Source organism: Desmodus rotundus, chromosome 5, assembly GCF_022682495.2.
Source record: "Desmodus rotundus isolate HL8 chromosome 5, HLdesRot8A.1, whole genome shotgun sequence".
Lineage (NCBI taxonomy): Eukaryota > Metazoa > Chordata > Mammalia > Chiroptera > Phyllostomidae > Desmodus > Desmodus rotundus.
In genome coordinates this window covers 46,386,960-46,408,934 of record NC_071391.1, presented here as the reverse complement: position 1 = coordinate 46,408,934, position 21,975 = coordinate 46,386,960, and the positions used below count along the sequence as shown (strand labels likewise).

General features: G+C 56.6%; 1 protein-coding gene across 2 annotated transcripts in view; it reads left to right on the top strand.

Annotated features, from left to right (window-relative positions):
- PDE2A (phosphodiesterase 2A) overlaps positions 1 to 19,286 on the top strand; it is a 64,026-nt gene extending 44,740 nt beyond the window's left edge. For both annotated transcript variants that reach the window (XM_053925133.1, XM_024572630.3), the window contains 25 exons: positions 4,232 to 4,291; positions 4,900 to 5,053; positions 5,259 to 5,311; positions 5,506 to 5,580; positions 5,682 to 5,723; positions 6,263 to 6,331; positions 6,595 to 6,725; positions 8,957 to 9,068; positions 9,532 to 9,571; positions 9,706 to 9,769; positions 10,197 to 10,269; positions 10,417 to 10,594; positions 10,856 to 10,968; positions 11,616 to 11,693; positions 12,515 to 12,637; positions 14,012 to 14,082; positions 14,359 to 14,481; positions 14,834 to 14,921; positions 15,161 to 15,208; positions 16,226 to 16,300; positions 16,448 to 16,547; positions 16,783 to 16,895; positions 17,293 to 17,331; positions 17,458 to 17,564; positions 17,897 to 19,286. In XM_053925133.1, the coding sequence (XP_053781108.1) occupies positions 4,232 to 4,291; positions 4,900 to 5,053; positions 5,259 to 5,311; positions 5,506 to 5,580; positions 5,682 to 5,723; positions 6,263 to 6,331; positions 6,595 to 6,725; positions 8,957 to 9,068; positions 9,532 to 9,571; positions 9,706 to 9,769; positions 10,197 to 10,269; positions 10,417 to 10,594; positions 10,856 to 10,968; positions 11,616 to 11,693; positions 12,515 to 12,637; positions 14,012 to 14,082; positions 14,359 to 14,481; positions 14,834 to 14,921; positions 15,161 to 15,208; positions 16,226 to 16,300; positions 16,448 to 16,547; positions 16,783 to 16,895; positions 17,293 to 17,331; positions 17,458 to 17,564; positions 17,897 to 18,107 (2,340 nt within the window). In that variant the 3' untranslated portion in view covers positions 18,108 to 19,286. The remainder of the gene's footprint in view (positions 1 to 4,231; positions 4,292 to 4,899; positions 5,054 to 5,258; positions 5,312 to 5,505; positions 5,581 to 5,681; positions 5,724 to 6,262; positions 6,332 to 6,594; positions 6,726 to 8,956; positions 9,069 to 9,531; positions 9,572 to 9,705; positions 9,770 to 10,196; positions 10,270 to 10,416; positions 10,595 to 10,855; positions 10,969 to 11,615; positions 11,694 to 12,514; positions 12,638 to 14,011; positions 14,083 to 14,358; positions 14,482 to 14,833; positions 14,922 to 15,160; positions 15,209 to 16,225; positions 16,301 to 16,447; positions 16,548 to 16,782; positions 16,896 to 17,292; positions 17,332 to 17,457; positions 17,565 to 17,896) is intronic.
- Positions 19,287 to 21,975: the final 2,689 nt, after the last annotated feature.

The following is a 21,975-nucleotide window of genomic DNA, read 5'->3' as shown; positions in this document are numbered from 1 at the left end:
TAAGGAGTGGACATGGGGTGCAGACGGATACATGAACTGGCCCTGATACACCCAGGACTCCTCTGAGCTCATTAAAACACAATTAAAGCTTTCCGCAGTGGCTGACCTTTCCAGAGCTGCTGGAGGTGGAGGGGAGGGCAGTGGAGTAGGGGGGTGCTTTGGGGAGAGGAGGGGAGAGGACAGGAAGGAAGGGGTATTTGGCTTAGTCTCCTCAGTGTCCCATCTGCCTGACTGAGAGGGACATGTCCCTCTTGGTTCCTCCCACCCCCCAGCTTCTGTTCCCACAGGGAACAGATCTGCCGTTGGCACAGAGTCCCAAGCACAGTTTCCCTCCCTCCTTTTGTTCCAATCTGTGCCAGAGCTGGTCTCTTTGAAGAGGACCGGGGCACGGGACAATGTGCAGAAGTGGAGGTGGGAGGCGGTGGCTTGGGTCACCTACCTTTACTGGGGGAAAAAGAGTCTGGGGTGTCAGGTTTCTGAGAAGGACTTCCTGCGTTGGGGCTGTGAGAACTGGGTCAGAAGAGAAGCGACTCCGCCAAGGGGAAGACATCTGGAAGGCTGTTCGTTCATCTTGTGGGCAAGAGGTCGGTTCTGTGACTGCTGTCTGCCTTGGCTCAGGCTGGGCCCGTAGTCCAGGCTTTAGCCTTCCGACCTGGGGAAGAAAGGCCTGTGTGTAGGTGTGTGTTGTGTTGGATTTAACTCACTCTAGCAAAACCCTGCTCTGGGCCCTGCTCCAGGCTGTGTGCTGGGGCGGGGAGAGGAGCCAGACCCATTTCTGCCTTCCAGAAGCTCTCAGTCTGGAAGAAGGCAGGAGAACCCTCAGACCCCTACTGGCCAAAGGAAATAAATGCAGGTGCTTTGCTGGGAGAGGCTGGAGGGCAAGGAGTGCCTCAGTTGGAGAGAGGGTCCGAGTGGGCTTTGGGACATGGGTAGGAGGTCACCAGGCAGAGAAGGGACATGATATTCTAGACAGAGGGAAGAGCATGAGCAAAGGCAGGTGGGGAGAAGGGTGGTGGAGTATTGGGGGAAGAGTGTGATCCTGGGGAGGCTGAGGCATGGGGTGCCTGCTGGTGAGCAAGATGCTGCCTGGAACTTTGGCTCCCAGGAGATGTTCCCCCAAACCGTCCCTCACCTCCTCGAACACCCCTGGCAGTGAAGAGCTCTTGAAAGGTATTTGGGTTATTCACGGTCTGCCTCTTCTCCAAGCCTGTGCCCTCCTACTCAAGTAGAGGAGCACTCCTCCAGGACACTCGTCTCCCCAGTGCATGCACATCTGACAGACCCCGTCCTGCTGCTCCGCCCCAGTGCTCCCTGGGCCACAGCACAGGCAGCCTTGAACCTCCCAGCTGTGACGACATCCCAAGGGCAGAGCGTACGCAGGGTACAGGGGGTGTACAGGGCAGACGTTTTGGGAGGGCTGACTCACCGGCTCCTTCTTTAACAAGCCCATTCCCCTCTCTGAGTCTCTGCTCTTGATATTCATCCATCCACCCATCCATCAATCAAAGGCATATTTCTCGAGCGTTGCCAGGCGCTGTGTGCTAGGTGCTGTGAACGCAGCGGTGATGGAGACAGACCAAACAGGCCCTGCTTCCACAGACCAAGTCTGCAGGGCTCGAGGAGAAAGACAAACAAGGGGGCAAAATCGGGGTGGAATTGCAAATGATAGCAAATGCAAGCAAGGAAACCAGGAAGTGCTGCAAGGAATACTGGGGCCTAACGGATGTGTGGTCCATGGAAGGCTGTCCGAGAAATAGGGCATCCAGGTGCAGGACTGCCTGGGCGGGGCCCGGGCCTCTGCAGCCCGCAGCTCTGGGCACCTTGGTCGCAGATTTTCTGTATGAGGAACAGTCTCTGGCTCTGTTCTTCAGTTCTGGGATAATAAGTCCCTCTGAGAAGTGGGCGGCACTTGGTTGCTGGCATTTGATGCACGATGTGCGCCCACGCTTCCCGCCAGCTGTGCCAGCCACGCCAGCTCCTTACATGGGGATGAGCCACATTGAACTTGGTGAGGATGAATGGTATAGGGGCTGTGCTGGGTCCTCAACCCTTTCTACAGCCCCAGTGCTCACCGCTGAGTGTTACCACTGGGTCCCAGACAAGCTCCCTGATTAGCGAGAGTGGGTGTAAGTGCATGTTTCTGTTGCTGAGCAAAAGGATGTGTGAGTGTTGGTGGTGCTGTGTTTGCATCTGGGGGCAGCAGAATGCGTGCGTGGCTCTTGGGTATGCAAACTCAAGTACCCCATGGACGGTTATGAATGTGCGCGTGTGGGTGGTGTAGGCACTGTGTGTGTGGGTGTGTGGGTGTCTGAGTTGGTGACCGAATCGTGTGTGTATTTGTGTGTATGTGTGTACACGCCTGCGTATCTCCCTGGGAGAGTGAGTGTATGGGTGTGTGGGTGGGGGCTCTGGGGGTCGTCATGGGAGAGTGTGCTGTGTTTGTGCACCTGCTGGGTGGGGCAGGGGTGAGGCAGCCTGGGAGTGTGTGCTAGGGTGGGGTGAGGTCCAGGGAGCGGAGGGCTCCACAGTTCCTTCTTTTCTCGTGGCCTTCGGAGGCGCCCATTCAATCTCCCAGCTCTATACGGGACCAAGCTGCTTTGGCAGCCCGGGAACTGGTTGCCCCCATAGGCTTAGAGGGGTCACAACCTTCCCTTTTCCTGAGAGATGGGTCCAAGTGGACGGAGCCAATAGTGTTCTCCCGCACCTATGAGCAGTGTACTGCCCACCCATGTAAGTGCACCTCATGCAAACCAACTGCAGGCGTCGTAGATGTGGCCTCAGTTCTTCCTGCCTCCAGTGTCACTCCCTCCAACTCCCCTTACACCCCACAGGCCATGGCCCTCAAACTAAAGTCCAATTCCTTGGCCTGGCACTCAAGGCCCTCCCTCCTGGGGCACCGTGGGCCCCACTCCTGCCTCGTCCTCACTTCCCCATACCAACTTCTACCCAGCACCGCCAGGACAGCTCCTGCCTGCAGTGTCCCCTCTCTTCAGGCTCCCCTTGTTCTCCCCATGCTTCAGTGCCAGTTCTGCAAGCTTCTCAGGTGCTCCCTGCTCTGAGTTCCCACAGTCTCTAAGTTCCAATCCACCCAGTCTGCCTGCTCCTTCTCCCTCAGGTACGAGGTTCTGTGCTCCCGGCCGCATCCCCCATCCCGCACAGCCAGATGTGAGCTTCCTGGGAACCTGCTGGTCTCTTCTCCATCTGCTGCTCCTGGCAGGGGGCCTAGAGAGAGGCAGGCAGGCAGGCATCTGCTGAGTGGGAAGGGAGGAAGAAGAAGGGGACCCCAGTGCAGTCACTGTGGGGTGCCCCACAGGTGGTGAGCAACTCTGAGTATGCACCAGCAGAAGCTGGTGACGCAGGTGGAGTTTTGCTGGCAGGGCCTGCAGCAGGCCCCCAGATTGCCACCTCTTCCTCTCAGCCTCCCATTTTCTGGGTCAAGCACCCAAGCAGGGTTTGGGGAAGGGACTTCACTGAGTATGAAAGAGGGGCTGGGGGATTTCTGGTAGCTGACATAGGCAAGTTAGGGAGGGACAGGTTCATATGGGTGGCGATGAGATTCGGTCTAGAGAGTGGAAGGTTGAGCAGAGAAGGTAAGAGAGTGGCTGGCACTGGCCCGACTCTGCCACTCAACCTTTCTGGGCCTTGGTTTATCTGCACGGTGGAAGCCCGCCCTATTGGATGGTGAGAATCCCATGTAAGGCAAAGCACTTTATTTCTCCATTCATTCATTCATTCACTTATTCACCCATCCTCTCAAGTTCTTAAGGCACGGCAGGTGCATCATAAATGTCGGACCTCTCTCCTGACCCACACTCAGGGGCAGCTCAAACCCTGACTCAGCACGGCTGGAAACGGAAGGCTTAGGCTAATAGCACTGACTCCACGATGAGGTCCTGCAGGGCTCCATAGGCTGGGAGATGAAGCGGAGTCCCGGGTCACGCCCCTTCCCTCACGATACCTCCGAATCACGCCGTTATGGAACAGTGACTGAAAAGGCAGAGATTGGAAAAGTCCCACTTTTATGTGGATTAGCCCTAGAGGGCTTCCTGGGGAGGCAGGCATTTTTCTGGGGCCATGTGCTTGGCCAGAAGGACAGGTTTATCAATGACGCCCACCGACTGGAGTGTGTGTGTGTTGGTGGGGACAGGTGTGTGCCAGGCATGGGGAGGGTCCTCCGGCAGAGAGCAGGCTAGGGAAGGTCACTGCTGGTCCCTCTCCCACATGCCTCCAGGTGCACTGTGGCCAGCTGAGTGAAAATGAAGAGCGGAGCCTTCAAGCCGTGGAGAAGCATGTGAGTGGGGGTATGGCTGGGGTAGGATGGGGCTGCTGAAGACCCTCAAGCACAATGCGTGAGAAGGTGATTGGTCAGGGAGCTGGAGAGACCAGGGTTCCAGTCCACCACCTTTGGGCTGTGTGACCTGGAGCAAGTCACTTAACCTCTCTGAGCACCAGTTTCACACCTGAAAATGAGGATAAGAAAAGCACTGAGCTACTTAGGGTACTGGTGAGATAAGGCGAGTCAAGTATCTTGTCAGTACATAGGAAGGACTACCTACATAATGATGCTCTTTTCTGAGAGTTTATGTTGTGACTTTAAAAGGACTTAGGATTCCCTGTGGCTAGAGACACAGAGAAACCTGACCCTGGCCTCTCTGGGAAGAGTCTGGGGCTAGGGGAGGAGACAAACCCTGTACCCGCGTGTTCATGGAGGGAGGGACGCCCCAGAGACAGTGGGAGCCCGCCGGCGGGTGGAGCGCGGAGGGGTGATTGTTTGGGGCGGGGGTGGGGGCGATGAGCACTGCAGGCACAGGAAATGTCTTGAGCAAAGGCGAAAGGTCCTGAGGCGGCGACGGAGTGAAGGTGGAGCAAGTGGCTAGCCGGTCGCTTGGTCGTCCTCAGACCCTCGTGGCCCTGAGAAGGGTGCAGGCGCTGCAGCAGCGCGGGCCCGGCGTGGCCCCCGAAGCGGTCGAGAACCCCCCGGCGGGGACGGCGGAAGACCACGAGGGCGGGGTTGCATACACCGACCAGGACCGAAAGATCCTGCAACTGTGCGGTGAGGACCCGGCAGAGCCGGTCCTGGGGGCGGGGCAGAGTCGAACTTGGAGGGGAGGGGCCTCCGTGGTGGGCCTTAGAGAAGGGGCGCGGCCTGGGGAGGGCCGGGGTAGATCTCTCAGCAGGACCCACAGGTGGAGCGGGAGGTAGCGCAGGCTTGGGACAACCTAAGGGCCCTCTCTCTAACCTGCGTCCTGTCGTTTCAGGGGAACTGTACGACCTGGATGCCTCCTCCCTGCAGCTCAAAGTCCTCCAATACGTGAGTCCCTCTGCCTCTTCCCCTGTGCTCCTCCAGGGACCAACGTCTTCTAGAGCTCTCCACCTCTGTTCAGATTCCGACGTCCCGCCCCTCGTCTCTCCTCCACCTACCAGAGGAGCCTCAGAGGGGAGAGGTTGGGTAGTGGGGGTGGCCCAGATCCGTGGTCTGCTTCTAGCTCCGCCCCTCCCTTTCAGCTGCAGCAGGAGACTCAGGCATGCTGCTGCTGCCTCCTGCTGGTGTCCGAGGACAATCTCCAGCTGTCCTGTAAGGTGAGGGCCTAGGCCCGCTGTGCGACCGGGAGAGGGACCTCGGTCTCTGAGGGGAAAAACCTTGTTTATCCTCTAACGGGTCGCTGCCCCTCTGTCCTCAGGTCATCGGAGATAAAGTGTTGGGGGAAGAGATCAGCTTTCCGGTGAGTCCTGAGTCGCCCCCTGTGTCGTCCCCTGTGATGGAGTCTGCAGGAGCAGCGAAGGCGAGCTAGGCATATCTGGGATCTGCCCAGGGAGACTGGGATCTGCTAGACTCTCTGGGAGCCTGAGGGGATTATCTGGACCTGGGGATCTACTTAGAAATGTTCTGAGAGCTCACAGCCTTTTTGAGTTAGGGTTCGCTAGGAGACCTCTCACACGATCTACAGAAAGGGTTACTTGGGACCAGTTCACTCCTGCTGGGGTGTTTCTGGATTTGGTTCTGGTAGAATCCATTGAGATCAACGAGAATCTTGGAGCCTGCTTTTCTCTCTCCTAGTTAGGGGGGACCCTAAAGTCTTCCACAGGGCATTCTGGTCAGGAGCAGAACACCGCGCCCCCTTTCTCAGTGTTGACTCCATCCGCCATTTGGACTGACTTAAAAGGTCCTGGAACTTCCAGACTTTGGAGTGAGGGGTGGGGTCTCAGACTGCCTGACCTCTGGCCAGGCTGGACCCTGACTCAGCCTCCCCTTACTCTGCAGTTGACCATGGGACGCCTGGGCAAGGTGGTGGAAGACAAGCAGTCTATCCAGCTGAAAGATCTCACCTCAGTAAGCCATGGCCTGGCTGGACCGGGGAGGAGGCAAAGGGAGAGCACCTGTCCAGTCCTCAGGACCAGGATCTCTGGGACAGGGCAGCCTAGGAATGCTGGAGACAAGCCCGGGGGACTTTCTCCCAACCCACCCCATGCCATTGCTCTTCCCACCCCGCAGGAGTCCCTGAGAATCACCAGTTGCAGAGTGTGGTGAAGGGCTGGGGGAAGGAGGTGTCCCCTCTCCCTCCTCCGCTGCCCTGACTCGCCTCCCCTTTGCAGGAGGATGTGCAGCAGCTGCAAAGCATGATAGGCTGTGAGCTGCAGACCATGCTGTGTGTCCCCGTCACCAGCCGGGCCACGGACCAGGTGGTGGCCTTGGCCTGTGCCTTCAACAAGCTCGGAGGAGACTTGTGAGTCTGGGTGGGGTGATGTGGGTCAGGAGGTGAGCCGAGAGCCCGGACAGGGTTCTGCTAGGGTAACGGTGCTGGAAGGGTACTCGGCAGGGGGTGCTATTCCAGCAGTGGTGGACTGAATGGTTTGTCACTGCAAGAGATCATGGAATTATGGGGGCACTAGGCTCTTGCAGCTGCTGCAGCTGAGGCGCAGCTAATTGTTGATTCTGCATCGCCCATTTTCACTTATGTAAAATCATGCCGAGGTCCTAGTGAGCTCCCCTTCTCTTTGCCCATTTCCTGAGGTTGGATATTGGCCTTCCCCCCACTTGCCATCCCCTGTTTTGGCATTTCTTCCGGGAACTCCCTGATGGAGGGGCAGTGAGCTGTGGGATGGGTGAACTCTCTGTGACCTGCAGAGCAGGTCACCGACACAGAGGACAATGGCTAAAGGGAATACAGGCTTGCGGGCCAGGCTGAGCTGAGGGTTTTTATAGGCACTGACAGGGCAGCTGTAAGAATCATAAAAAACAGAGAGGTGGGCAGAACACAGAGTCAGGTAAAGAAGTTTAGTTAGGAAGAATATCTCCAGAACTGATATCAGATTTGGGGTCCAGGAGTCGTACCATAAATAGATTTCACGTCCTATACCGATTCACTGATTGGCAGTAGCTGCCTGTCTCAGGCATTGTGTTGAGACTGGATCTTAGTATTACGATTGATTAGCTATGTCTGTCCTGGAAGTACGGTCTGGATGTAAATGCTGCCACACTTGGTCCAGCAGGTCTAGCATTTTGGGCGGAGGAGCAGGAAGGTGAAGGGTTGAGTCCAGATTCCAGGATGCAGAGCGATGCTGACAAGATGCTTGGCCCCTGGGGCTCAAACAAACATGCTGGGTTTGAGGGCCTGGGGCTCGTGCAGGAAGTGGACACTGGGAATGTTAGGAGCAGAGAGGTGTCAGAGGCCCAGGAGTGGGGTCTGCAGGGGTGGCAGAAATCTGGGGTTGCAGGTCTGTGTAGCAGGATGTTCCAACATGGAACCTGCAGGCAGCGGTGGACCTGCGGGAATAAAGAGAGCGAGGCAATGTAGGATCTGTCACAGTACGGGTGGGCCTCCTAGTGGCGGGAGAGTTTATGCCATTCAGTAAACACACATTGAGCACCCACTGTGTCCACCTATGTGCTCACCAGGAGGCCTTGGAAGGCCTTTCAGGAGAGGAGAGCAGAGCGAGTGAGGGTCCAGCAGGGGCCGTGACCTTTGTCTGCTGGTTGTAGGACTGGGTTCTAGACCTAGACCTAGAAGAGGCGTGGTATCAGAAAGTAAATGAGATGGGGCCTTGGTGACAGCCCTGAGGCCCAGAACAAGGGCGGGGCCATCTTTGGGTCCCGCATATCTCAGGGAATGGGTGCTGAGTGTACAAGCCAAGGTGGGGCTCAACTCAAAGCACTGACTGCAGAGAAGCTGCCTGGAATTCGGAGAACAGGGACTCCGGAATCCCTTCAGCTGGGGGTGTGGTGGGGCTGGTGGCAAGGGCCTCAGAGGTACAGCTAGTCATTGAGCAAACACTTCCCAAATATCTCCCCTGTGCCAGGCTCTGCACTGGGCATGGGGTGATACAGTTGTGGTTCCTGCCTTCAAGACTTAAAGTTTATCTGAGGACATAGAGGGAGGTGGGTGGGAAAGGTATTGTAGGCAGAGTGGACAGTTTGGCGGGAAGCACGAAAGTGTGAAGGAGCCAGAGGTCTTCTCGGAATGATGAGGATTTTAGTATGGCTGAAGCTGAGAGATGCCCAAAGATAAGGGAAGAGTTGGGGAGAGTAGGACAGTGGCGAGAGCTGGACAAGACAGGGCAATGCCACCCCCATCCCTGAGCCTGGAGAAGCCTTTGGGGAAGAGCAGGAGAACACCCAACTCTGGCCTTGGCAAGTCTCCACTCCGAGGGGGGAGGCCCAGCCTCAGGCTGGGTAAATCTGAAGTCGGAAGACAGAGACATGGCTGGGCTTCTAGAAGCGATTGTCTGAGGAGGAGAACACTTTTTGTTCTGAGGAGAATGAGAGCTCCCCCTTCAGGGAGCCTCCAGTCTGAGGGAGCTGCCACAAGCCACCTGTGCAGTGAGCGGCCCTGGTGGAGGAGAGTGGGGTTAGCTGGTGGACCTCTGAGTGGACTTCCTGGGCAAATGGATGTGAGGACAAATGGGGAGAGAAGTCTGTCATTAGCTCCCACTCTGATGACCTTGCCTCCCTCCCCAGATTCACGGACCAGGACAAGCATGTGATTGAGCATTGCTTTCACTACACCAGCACGGTGCTCACCAGCACCCTAGCATTCCAGAAGGAGCAGAAGCTCAAGTGTGAGTGCCAGGTGAGTGATCCGCCTGGCACCTCTCTCAGGGACCAAGGCGCCCAGCTCTCAGCCCCAGAGATTCATCCACAAGGGAAAAGCCCATGTCTGTCGACCCTGGCAGGAGGATTACTGAGTGAGTGCCCTGGAGACCTTTCAAAGAGCGAGGTCACTAGTTCCTCAGGCGGGCCACTAGTTGCAGGCGCTGTATGCGGTCACCCTCTAGTGTTCAACTTGGGCACTACAGCAACATCTGGGTGGCTGGAGCCAGAGGTGAATGCACGTCTGAGACTATCTAGATTTCTATACACTTTCACTGAAGTGATTCCTCCCACTCCTTCACTTAGCAGCCAAATGACATAATTAGACTCTGCCAATCTCCAGTATGTGCAGAGGAGCCCATGCGAATGTTGGAGGCAGGGGGGTTGGAGAGGGTTACCTTCTGTAACCTGAACTCCTATGATCTCTATTTTCTCCATCCCAGGCTCTTCTCCAAGTGGCAAAGAACCTATTCACTCACCTGGGTGAGTGCACTGTGCTCCTTCATGCGTGGTTGTGGGATGGGAGTGGGGCTGGAGTTCAGAGAGGAGAGGCGGGAGGGCTTGGCCGTGGCCTTCCAGTCCAGTCTCATGATTCCCCCCACACTTCTCCCTCTCAGATGACGTCTCTGTCCTGCTCCAGGAGATCATCACAGAGGCCAGAAACCTCAGCAATGCTGAGATGTGAGTGAATTTACTCCTGAGAGGGGAGAGAGAGGCCCCAGGCCTCAGTCCTCATCCTCTCCTTTCTCCCTTCTTTTTCCCCTCCACTGCCTTCTTGTGGGACCCCGTCACATTTTGTGCGACCCTTTACTTCATGCCTGTGACCATCACTAGACCGTGACGTCCAATGACAGCAGGGGCGGGGCTTGCTTTGCTGGCTGGGGGTCCTCAGCTCCTAATACAGTGCATGACACAGAGTAGGCGCTACAGAAAGAAAAAAATCATTGGGCTGGACTACTGTCTGGAGTCAGTCAGCCCAGAGGAGAGTCCCTCAGCACGGATCACTCCCTCCTGGCCTCGGAAATCCGAGCTTGCCTCAAGTTGTGAGAAGTGGGGGTGGTTGGAGAGGGGTGTCAGGGCCCTGTGGACCAAGGCCGTCTCCCCACAGTTGCTCCGTGTTCCTGCTGGACCAGAATGAGCTGGTTGCCAAGGTGTTCGACGGGGGCGTGGTGGAGGACGAGGTGAGGCGGATCGCGCAGAAAGAGTGTTGCTGCGGCCCTGGGGGTCTGATGTCCACAGGGGCGCTGGGGAGCAGCTTGGACAGGTCGGTGGCCCTCTCTGAGGCCAGCAGCTAACTTTTTCCTCCCAACGCATGCCTGCCCCGGCAGAGCTATGAGATCCGCATCCCGGCCGACCAGGGCATAGCAGGCCATGTGGCGACTACCGGCCAGATCCTGAACATCCCAGACGCATACGCACACCCGCTCTTCTATCGCGGCGTGGACGACAGCACCGGTTTCCGCACGCGCAACATCCTCTGTTTCCCCATCAAGAACGAGAACCAGGGTGCGGATACCCGGCAAAGGGGCGGAACAGGGCCAGGCAGGGGCAGGGCCTAAGCAGGATGGGGCGGAGCCAAGTAGAAGGGTTGGCAGTCCTTCCTCGTGGCTCTAGGGGTCCCCCAGTAAAAGGCACAGGTTTCCCAGGCTGGGGCGTGGCAGGGGGGCGGGGGGCAGGTTAGGGGGTTGTCCTTTGAGGACAGCCTGGGATGGCAGATCCCTGCCAGACACATCCACCAGCCGGTCCTAGACCCTCTCCCGTCCCTAGAGGTCATCGGTGTGGCCGAGCTGGTGAACAAGATCAACGGACCATGGTTCAGCAAGTTCGACGAGGACCTGGCCACCGCCTTCTCCATCTACTGCGGCATCAGCATCGCCCATGTAAGTGGGAACAGGGGCAGGACCAGGACCTTCTGCCCTTCTGGCCACATAGGCTCTCCTTGCTCTGTCCCACCTGGGACTCAGAGCCCTGCTGCTGGGTGTGCTTCTGTACCGCTGCTCACTTCTGGCCTTGGTTTCCCATCTGAAAATTTACTATTTCCTGTCCTACCCTGTTAACCACCCAGGACCTTGGGAAACCCCAGTTGTCATTATTCACCTGACCCACCCCCACCTTCCTCTGGAAGCAACCTCAAATCAAGCCCCAGTCAACTTCTTTTTGAGAAATGTAAGGTCTTATTGTCCACATCTGGCAGGTCTGCTATGGAACTCGAACCCATTGGTCCCTGACACCACCTCCCCTCCTTGCTTCTCTTCCTCTGCTGTGGGCCTCGGGCTCCATCACTGAAGACCGGGGCAGGCCCAGGAGGGGAGGCAAAGTGCCAGATCAAATGCCAAGAGATCCCAGAGGAGGAGCAAGGGGACGTCTAGATGAGGTTGGAGGGGGCTCCATACTTGGGGCTGGAGCTCCAAGGCTCAGACTAGGGCCAGCTCAGGAGGTTCTTTCTGACCCTTTTGTCCAGTCCTGGGTATTCTGCGATTTGACAGCCACCTTGCTTGAGCTCCATTCTTTCCCTTTCTCCCCGCAGTCTCTCCTTTACAAGAAAGTGAACGAGGCCCAGTATCGCAGCCACCTTGCCAATGAGATGATGATGTACCACATGAAGGTGAGGCTTGCACGGCGCTTCTGTCCTCCTTCCCAGGGTCTCAAGGTCCTGTGCCTCCTTGAGTCCTCATGGGCCCAGGACCAGGCAGTGCTTTCTGATCATCCTCTCTCGACGATAAGAAGGTAGACCCAGTGCTATACCCGGACCCCAGCTCTAGGCACGTTCTGGGTCAGCCCCTAGGCTGGCTGGCAGCAGGACCCAGCCCAAGGAAGAACCTGGTTCGGCCAGGTGTCCCCCATGCCCAGGGATAGTTCTCACCTTGGGAATGACTGAAGGTTGAGAAGCATGCTCAGGGCCCTGGCCACAGCTCCCCGAGGTACAGTGGTCCTGCAGTCCTACGTCCTAACTGTGACATTCCACCCCACTCTCGGACCCCCTGTCAGCACAGCTGCTGTGTTGTTGATTTGAACATTTACGCTCACCTGTGTCAAAACCAAAGGGTCCCAGACTTTGTGGATAGAGTCAGAGCTATAGTAGGAAGGACTGAGGTTAGACTCTTGAGATGCAACCCACCCTGAATAAGGAATCTTCAAGTTAGTGTCTAGGGAAGGCTGCCATGGTTCGGAGTGTCACAAAAGGGTGTCTTCTGTCTCTGCCGAGGATAGGCTGTTACAGATGAGGATGGTCACAGGCAAGCAGGCACAGTAGGTAGGCTGCAGGGCTGTGAGGAGAGGGTGGTGATCTCCTGTTCAGTGACAATCCATGGACTGGATGGTCACCTGGGTACATTCTGGGCGAGGGGCCACCTCACCCAGAATTTGAGGGCAAGGACACTGGATGGGTGGAGGTCATCTTCTAACACCCAGGCTGGTCCCCTGTAGGTCTCTGATGACGAATACACCAAACTTCTCCATGACGGGGTGCAGCCTGTGGCCTCTATTGACTCCAACTTCGCCAGTTTCACCTACACTCCCCGATCTCTTCCTGAGGATGACACCTCCATGGTGAGCTGCCCTCTCCCACCCCCTCACCATGGAGACAGAGGGTGCACAGGCAGAGATTTAATTTAAATGTGCACAGGAACTTCCTAGTAGCAAGACAGAGTCATCAAGGAAAGCTACAGAGTCTGCCTTAGGGATGGAGTGGGCATGCGGTGTGCCAGCATGGGCCATGGGGCCTGCCCCGGGGACAAGGGCTAGCTGGGTGATTGCTGAGGATTGCTCTGGCCTGTGGCCTCAGGGTCAGCACCTCACTCCCTGTGTTTCAAAGATTTTATGTGAGCTTGGTTCCAAGAGTTCTTAGATCCCATACTTCTAAAAGTTCTCGGCTCTGAGAATACTTGGTACTGCCATCTTATGGTTCTCCAGTACAGATCTAAAGAGCTAAGACTCCAAAATTTTGTAGCCATCAAGGAGGGCCAAAGTCATCATAAACAAATCAACAAACAAGTGTTGGAGAGGATGTGGAGAAAAGGGAACCCTAGTGCACTGTTGGTGGGAATGCAGACTGGTGTAGCCACTGTGGAAAACAGTATGGAATTTCCTCAAGAAACTAAAAATGGAACTGACTTTTGACCCAGCAATTCCACTGCTGGGATTATACCCTAAGAGCCCTGAAACACCAATCCAAAAGAACCTATGCACCCCAATGTTCATAGCAGCACAATTTACAATAGCCAAGTGCCCATCAGCAAATGAATGGATCAAAAAAGAAAGAAGGAACTCCTACCCTTTATGACAGCATGGATGGAACTGGAGAGCATTATGCTAACTGAAATAAGCCAGGTGGTGAGGGGCAAATACCATATGATCTCACCTATAAGTGGAACATAATCAACAAAACAAACAAGCGGGCAAAATAGAACCAGAGACATGGAAATAAAGAACAAACTGATAATAACCAGAGGGGAGGGTGAGGGGGATAACAGGAGAAAGAAGGGGAAGGGTCGTCAAGGAACATTAGTAAAGGATCTATGGACAAAGCCAAAGGGGGGGTAGGATTGAGGGTGGGAGGGGGTGGGGGTGGGGCAGAGGGGAGTGGTAGAGGGAAAATGGAGACAACTGTACTTGAACAACAATTTAAAAATTGCATTAACTCTACTTTTAAAAGAAACAAATATTAAAAAAATAAACTTAAAAGTCAAAAAAACAATGAATAAAAATGCACAAGAAGGCATTTTAATCATAATGCTTAATACAAGTGTAAAGTTAAAAATATAAGTGCATGATTTTTCACATTGACTCCTGTAAGATTATGGAGCTATTAAAATGCTGCTTATTGTAAAAAAACAAAAACAAACAGCAACGAAGAAGGGCCAAAGCAGGGGCCCTGTCTCGAAACCAACAATCCCTCTGACTTCTCCCTTCTGCCCCCTGCAGGCCGTCCTGAGCATGCTGCAAGACATGAATTTCATCAACAACTACAAAATTGACTGCCCGACACTGGCCCGGTGTGTGTCCCCTCCTCTCAGTGCGCAGGCAGCCCCATCTCTGCCTCCCTCAGTCCTGGGCTCTCACATCCATCCCCCAGCCTGCTGGGGAGGGCTGTGTCTGGGCCAACTAGGGGATACTCAGTCTTGTGGGGGTGGGGAGGATCCATGAGTGCGAGGCCATTCCTACACACGGGGACCCTGAGGAAAGGAGAGGAATGGGGAAGGACAGAGCCTGAAGGGCTGCTACCTGGAGGAGGAGAGCCTGAGGCCTGTTTGCTGCCCTCCCCCGCCCAGGTTCTGTCTGATGGTGAAGAAGGGCTACCGGGACCCGCCCTACCACAACTGGATGCACGCCTTCTCTGTCTCTCACTTCTGCTACCTGCTCTACAAGAACCTGGAGCTCACCAACTACCTCGAGTGAGTGGTGTCGCTTCCCCCCAGCCATCAGCCACTGGGCTCCCCTTCCTTGGGACAGGGAAACACCTCCTCTGTGTCAGGAACTTTACCTGCACCCCCTAAGGGGACCCTCTTAGCGGCTCAGTGAGGAAGGTTGCACAGCCCCGTCTTCTGGGCCGGGCTTGCTCATAGTCACAGTCCCAGGGCATGGGGGGCCTGCCAAACTCTGAACTGGGGCTTCTTTCCAGAAAAGGGACCCAGGGGTCCTGCGCTCTTGTCCTGGTGGCTCCTGGACATCTCACCCAGCAGTCCTTTCTCTGGGGATCTGGGGAGGGAGCTGTGGCTGGACCTGTCCTCTCTGTCTCCCAACCAGGGACATGGAGATCTTTGCCTTGTTTATTTCCTGCATGTGTCACGACCTGGACCACAGAGGCACAAACAATTCCTTCCAGGTGGCCTCGGTGAGATCTTGCCCTCCTCCCAGTGGGCACCTTCCCTGGGGTGTCTGGGAGTGTCACTTTTCCGGCCTGAGGAGAGGTGGGAGCTGGTGAGACCAGGAGCCCGGGGCTCTCCCAGGCTTTGTGCTGGGCTCTGAGAGGGGGGAGGAGCGAGGGTGAGAGGAGCAGGGCAGCTTGTAGCTTACGGGGCTCACACTTGGGTCTGGATGTGAGGAGTGATGGAGCTTTCCTGACTTTTCCAGAAATCTGTGCTGGCTGCGCTCTACAGCTCTGAAGGCTCCGTCATGGAGGTACCACCGTTTCCCATCCCCGACTCCCTCCCCCACCTCATTCCCTGTCCTCCTCATCCTCACAACACAAAGGTAGAGTGTGACCCAGCTCTTCCTGTTCCCAAACTCTGCTTTTCAGACCGGCTGTGAGAACTGGCAGCCGCCCCCAGGCATGGCTGGCTCATTTCCCTGGATGGGCTTGGAGGGGTGCAGGTGTGGGTGGGGGAACAAGTCAGGCTCCAGGTTCTGCTGGAGCCCAGGTTTCCAAAGTGAGGATTTATATTTAGCATGATTCTCTGTGTATGTTGGGGAACACCCCGTGCAAACCTTCCCTACCAAGCCTGGGAGGAGCTCTGCTCCCATCACTCAGCTTTGCCTTAGATTATTTGTTTTTTGGGTCTGCCTACCCCCAGTTGGGGGCTCCTTGGGGCAGAAACAAAATCTGAGACACCTCTGAGTTCTCTGCACTTAGCACAGGGCTTGGCGCAGAATGGGAGCCAAACCTCCAAGGTTACCTCTCCCCAGAGACCACCCCTGTTTGTGCACTTAGACTTGAGGGGCTCACTCCCACCCAGGAGGCCTGGTAGCAGCCCTGCCTCTGCCCTTCCCACCCTGCGTTGAGCCTGGTCGTCCTCCTCCAACTAACAGCCCTGCAGTGTCAGGAGACAGACGCCTTGCCCTTGCCTGGCCATTGCCTCTCCCTGTCAGCAAGCAAATGCTAGCTGCATGAATTAGTGTCTAGGACTGCAAGGGACTGTTCCAGAACTGCTCCAGCTGGAGAGACCCTCAGAGCTTACTGTGTTGTGCCCCTGTGTGTGACAGTGGGGAAGTGGGCTCAGAGCCAGCCAGGGCCTTGCCCAGGTCCCACCGAGGGGGAAGCAGAGCCCAGAAAGGGGACTAGGATGCTGCCTCCCTGTCTCTGCCTGCTCTGCTCACCTTGGGAGTCAGGGCTGGGCTGGGCCGGCTCCTTCTCTTGGGGTCAGTGGTGAGGGGAGCCCCGCATTCCATCTGGGCCCCATCACTCCTCTCCCCCACCAGAGACACCACTTTGCTCAGGCCATCGCCATTCTCAACACCCATGGTTGCAACATCTTCGACCACTTCTCCCGGAAGGTAACAGGGCCAGGGTGGAGGTGAGAGGGTGGGAGCCAGAGGCTGACACAAAACAGGAGAAGGGGATGATGGTGGAGGCTCCTCAGGGCCAGGGAGTGAATGGGTCTGTCTAGCAAGAGGCCATGAGATCTCCCTGCCCCCACCTAGGACTATCAGCGCATGCTGGACCTGATGCGGGACATCATCTTGGCCACGGACCTGGCCCACCACCTGCGCATCTTCAAGGACCTCCAGAAGATGGCTGAAGGTACCTGCCTTTAGCGACAGGCCTTGGGGTTGTGGTGGGACCCCCAAGAGGGGGATTTGCCTGGTGATCATCCCCTCCAGCATCAACCCACCAAGCAGACCCAGCCCTGGCCCTTGGCTCCCATGCAGGGGGCCGAATTCTCTGGACCACTTTGTGGTGGGCCCTGGGGACCTTGTCCTTGGAGAAAGGGTCCGGGAGTTGGCTCCACCCCTTGACCCTGTTTTCTCCCCATCAGTGGGCTATGATCGAACCAATAAGCAACACCACAGCCTCCTCCTTTGCCTCCTTATGACCTCCTGTGACCTCTCTGACCAGACCAAGGGCTGGAAGACCACAAGGAAGATTGCGGTGAGGGCCACCCCTTCCCAGGAAGGTGCAGCCTGCAAACATTGCCCAGCTCTGTGTGGCTCCTGCCCCCTGAACACCCTTTCTGTGCTGAGCTCAGCTTGGCTATATTTGGGGGAGACAGAAACATAGGCCACCTCAGGGTGACAGATGGGAGATTCAGGAAGGGGCATGGACTCACCCGGGGTCACACAGCAAGTCAGTAGCTGGCAGAGGGTGGGCCAGAACCCAGCTGCTCCTCCCCACCTGGGACCATCCTCCCAACAGGCTGGGGATGGTGAGGATGGGCCCTGAGGTGGAGGTGAGGGAGGCCTCAGTGTGTCCCCTGGGAATGGGCTGTTGAGGAACTTGGGTGCAGGGATCCCACTCACAGGATCTGATGAGAGTGTTGGCCTTTCAGGAGCTGATCTACAAAGAGTTCTTCTCCCAGGGAGACTTGGTATGTGAGGAATGACCTCAGGGTGTCCAGATTGGGGGTGGGTTCCTGGCCTGGGGTTGGGCTAGCCCGATCCTTGTGCCTAATGGAGAGAGAAGAGGGTCAGGCCTGATGCCTTGGCGTCCGCAGGAGAAGGCCATGGGCAACAGGCCAATGGAGATGATGGACCGTGAGAAGGCCTACATCCCTGAGCTGCAGATCAGCTTCATGGAGCACATCGCGATGCCCATCTACAAGTGAGGGGCTCATGGGCACTGCTGGGGACTGCACAGAGAGGGGGGCAGGGCGGGGCTGTCCATGCCATCACAGCAGACACAGGGCTGGGCTGGGCTCGGCCCAGCTCCCCTGACCCACCGCCCCCAGCCCCGGCCTCTTCACACAGCTTGGCCCCTAAATGGACCCTTCACTTCATCCTTTGTTCCCTATGGCAAGAGACCATCATGCTGTCCTTGTGTGTGCACTTATGCCTCACACTCATGGAATTTCTATCTGTGGTATAGCCCTAATCTTTCTTCCTGTCTCTGAATTCTGACCTCTAAGCTCTAAACTCTGACCCTGTGTACCCCAGGCTGCTGCAGGACCTGTTCCCCAAAGCAGCAGAGCTATACGAACGTGTGGCCTCTAACCGTGAGCACTGGACCAAGGTGTCGCACAAGTTCACCATCCGAGGTCTCCCCAGCAACAACTCGCTGGACTTCCTGGACGAGGAGTATGAGGTGCCTGAGCTAGATGGCGCTGGGGGCCCTGTCAACGGCTGCTGCAGCCTTGACGCGGAGTGACAACTCCCGGGATCCTTCCCTGCCCAGGCCTCCTGCTACAGCCCTCCACTGGCCTGGCCATATGTCCTGTAACCAGAGCCATGGGTCGGGGGCTCTAGGGAAGAACTTCCTGTGTGACCTGGGCAAGTATTAACTTTCCAGGCCTCAGCGTTCTCATCTGTATAATGGAAGCAAGATGTGCAGCCTTGCCAAGACTTTGTCACTTGTCCTCTGAGAGCACAGGGGTGACCCATGAGTTGTGGGCCCTGCTCTGCACCTCTGACCACAGCTTGGCAAGTCCTCCTCAAGCCACTCGTTCCTGAGGCAGCCTGGCTGGTTGCTCCTGGGCCCCGGTTGCTCCTGGGCCCCCGTCCTGCCAGCCAGATCTGGGCCCTTTTCTCCGCCCCAGGATCCTCATGCAAGGAAGAAGGCGGGACATCTCAGTGAGCAGGGGTGGGGGTCTGAGAATCAGTCCTTAGCTTTGCTGGAAGACTAGAAATAGCCACAGGGCCACAGGTGCTCTGGGGTCCGCCATTGCATTTACAGTGAGGATGGGGACCCAGGGGCGATTGATGCAGGGACTCCGTGAGGAAGCTGCCAGAGGGGCACTAAGTGCTCCGGGGGAGGGGACCCAGGAAGAAAGCAGGATGGAAGCAGATGGGCAGGAAGGACTCCTGGGCTGGCAGACCGGCCCCCGGCTGTGTGGCCTGGGCAAGCCCCTTTCCCTCTCTGGGTCAAACAGGAGGTGAGACAATCTGTTTTCTGAGACCCCTTTTAGATCACAGTCCCCATAGCTCTTTGCAGTCCTAGGAGAGGCCCCCACAGCCTAGGGCAGAGAGCCGACCCTGAGTCCCTCAGTGGCCCCCTGAGTGAACCCCCTTAGCCCGAGTCCCTCCACCATTCCTGCAGCCAGAGGGGAACCTGGTCTCAGCCCTGGCAGGGTGTCTCTCCTCTTCAAGGCCATATCCACCCATGCCCCAGGGCTTGGGAGACCCCATAGGGCTGAGCCTCTTGGGTCAGCCCTGGCAGCTTCTCCCTTCTCTTGTTCTATATGTGTTGTGGGGTGGGGGGGAGGGGGGCCACCTGCCTTACCTATTCGGAGTTGCCTTTAGAGAGATGCGTTTTTTAGGACTCTGTGGAACTGTTGTATATGGTCCTGTGGGCTGACCGCTTTGTACATGAGAATAAATCTATTTCTTTCTACCAACCCTCCCCCATGGGGATGTTTTCAGACTTTGTGCATGGGGGAAGGAGGGAAACAAAATTGGAGGAGGCACATGCCCATTGGAACGGCCTGGCTACAGCAGCCCCAACCCCTGTGCCTAGCCCCTCTTCTGGGGGAGCTATAGATATACTGGGCAATTCTTGGGCCCAACAGGATGGCCCGAGGGGTGGATGAAAAACGAGGGGTGTTGGGCATGGGGCAGTGAGAGGACATGTTAGCTAGCAGAGATTGTGGACTCAAGAGGGAGAACTGAGGGGCTGAAGCAATCAGAGAGGCTGCCTGGGGGAGGTGGTCTTCTACTCCCCTACACCCTCTGTCTGGTGGCCTACTCTGATCATGAGTGCCCATACAGCTAGGGCTTGGGCCTGTGAACACCCTTCCATCCACAGGGATGTCTGCCTGTATCCCCATAAGTTCTGCCAAAGGGATACCCCTAAGTCTGACTCTATACCAGGTGCAGCCCTGGGATGTTCCATAGAGCCATGCCCCCCACTATCCAGGCTGTGAGAGTGTTTCCCTCTGCATAGGTATGTAAGGGGGTATAGGCTGGGAGGCCCCAGGGCCCCTAAAGGGAGTATTTGTAATGGGGTCCAGAACTTGTGGTGTGGGGGAATACAGGATATCCCCCAGGTCTGGCTGGGGGGATGAGAGACATAGAGCAGGGCCACTGAGAGTTATTTTGCACAGCAGGAGCAGGCTAGCTTCATACCCATATGAAAAATGGTTATTTTGTATATCAACAGCAGGCTAGCTAGGGAGATGAGCTTGACTTTGACCCAAGATGTAGCTGGGAGGAAGCTCCTCCAGGTTGTAGCGCCTGCGTGAGAGCTTGGAGATGCTTTGTTCTGCGACGCCGGGGGCCACGCCTGCCGGACTTACTACGGCAGCCCACAAAGGCGGAGAATAGGGAAGTGCTCCAGGTGTGGGAGGAGTCGGAAATGGGGTCACTGGAGGAGGTTCCAGGCGGGGATTTAAACGGAAGGTGGGCTGCCACCAGGGACAGGAGACAACAAGAGACAACGGGGAGACGATGAGGGAAAACAACTCGGGAAGAAAAGGGGTGAAAGGACTCTCGCTGGCGGCTACGAGGAGGTGCCACGTGGTTTTGGGTGAAGAGCTGGAGGTTGCAGGGCACAGCTGACGGTACTGGGGACTGTGGGAGGACTGCCCAGCCGAGCCAGGTTACTGGGAGGAGCCGGGAGTCTAGTGCAGCCAGACTTCTATTTCTCTTCCTGAGATGCGGTACCCCTGACCGGCCTGGTTGGGCAAAGCGGGGAAGGCAGGACTGTGTGTGTGGGGGGAGGGGTGTTTTAAAGGGACTTTGGGGGTTTAATGGCAACATCTCACCATTACTCTAAACCTGTATAACTTTTGAATAAATAATTCCTTTCCTTTGTACCTAACAGAGAGACACAGTTCCTAACACCTGGCGCGGGCAAGACAAACCTAGTATAGAAAGACCCCGGGGGAGGGGCTTGTCTGGGTAACAGTATCTGGGCTCCCCACACCTTCACTCAGTAACAGACAGAAGGGCAGGCTCCCAATTGGGGGCCCTGAGGCGGCTCTGACTGCAAAAGTCTCCAGACCCCTTTCCCTCACTTGCCAACACCCCTCTCACGTCTTCTCCCTCGTCCTCTCCTCCAGATCAGTAAAACTGAGGTGTTAAGGGCTGGCCACCGGGATCTTCTTCCCTGGGGGAGGGGGGAAGGGAAGAGCTGAGAGATGGACAGTGCCAACCTGCCACCACCCAAAACGTCACTGGGTGCCAGCCTTGCCTTTGGGACCACAGAGGCTGTCTACTTCTCCTGCCCCACGGCTTGTTATGGTTTGGAATCACTCCTCTGGGCTGAATGGCCTCAGGGCCTCTTGCCTTAGGTGGGGGGCAGTGACTTGGGCTCCTGGCCCCTCCCCTGCCCAGCCCCTGCTTTGGGCTCCCCTAGTCTGTCTCTGTCCTCTCACAGCTCAGAAGCAGTCTGACCAGTGGGCCCCAGGTGGGGGTGGGGGTCAGTTCCTGGCCCAAGGCTGACAAGGGGCAGCCATTCTGATGGTGCCCAGCAGACACCTGCTTCAGTGCGGGCTGATGGAGGTGCTCCTCTGTCTGTGACCCCAGCGCTGAATGTGTCTGCACGTCTCTCTTCCACAAGCCTTCCGGCAAAAGGGAAGAATGATGCGTCCTGGGTACATATCCTGGGGCCTGGATCTCCCTCCACTGCCTCCGATGTCTGTCCTCAGCCCAGGCTTCCTGTGAGGCCATTGAACCTCATTCCAGGCCCATGCGGTGGCCCATCCCTTTTTGCCACCAAATTAAGTGAACAACTCACAAACATGTCCTCCTGCTCTCCTACATGCAGGGCCCTGAGCTGGGGACTAGAGCCAACACTGCCCTTGTCCCTGACCTGGAGGGTCTAGCAGCCTGGTGGGGGAGATCGACCCAAACTCAGATGCAGGCCGTGACACCCTATGGGACACCTGACCGTGGGGCTCTAGGCAGGACCATGACCTGAGAAGAGCCGCAGTGAGGTTTGGAAGATGAGCAGGGGTTGTTTCCTGTGGGCAAAAGGGGACAGGCACTCCTGGTAGCAGCAACTGCTCGCACAAAGGCTCAGAGAAGGGGAGTGACAGGCACACAAGGTTGGAGAGATGGAGGGGGATATAAGGCCTGAT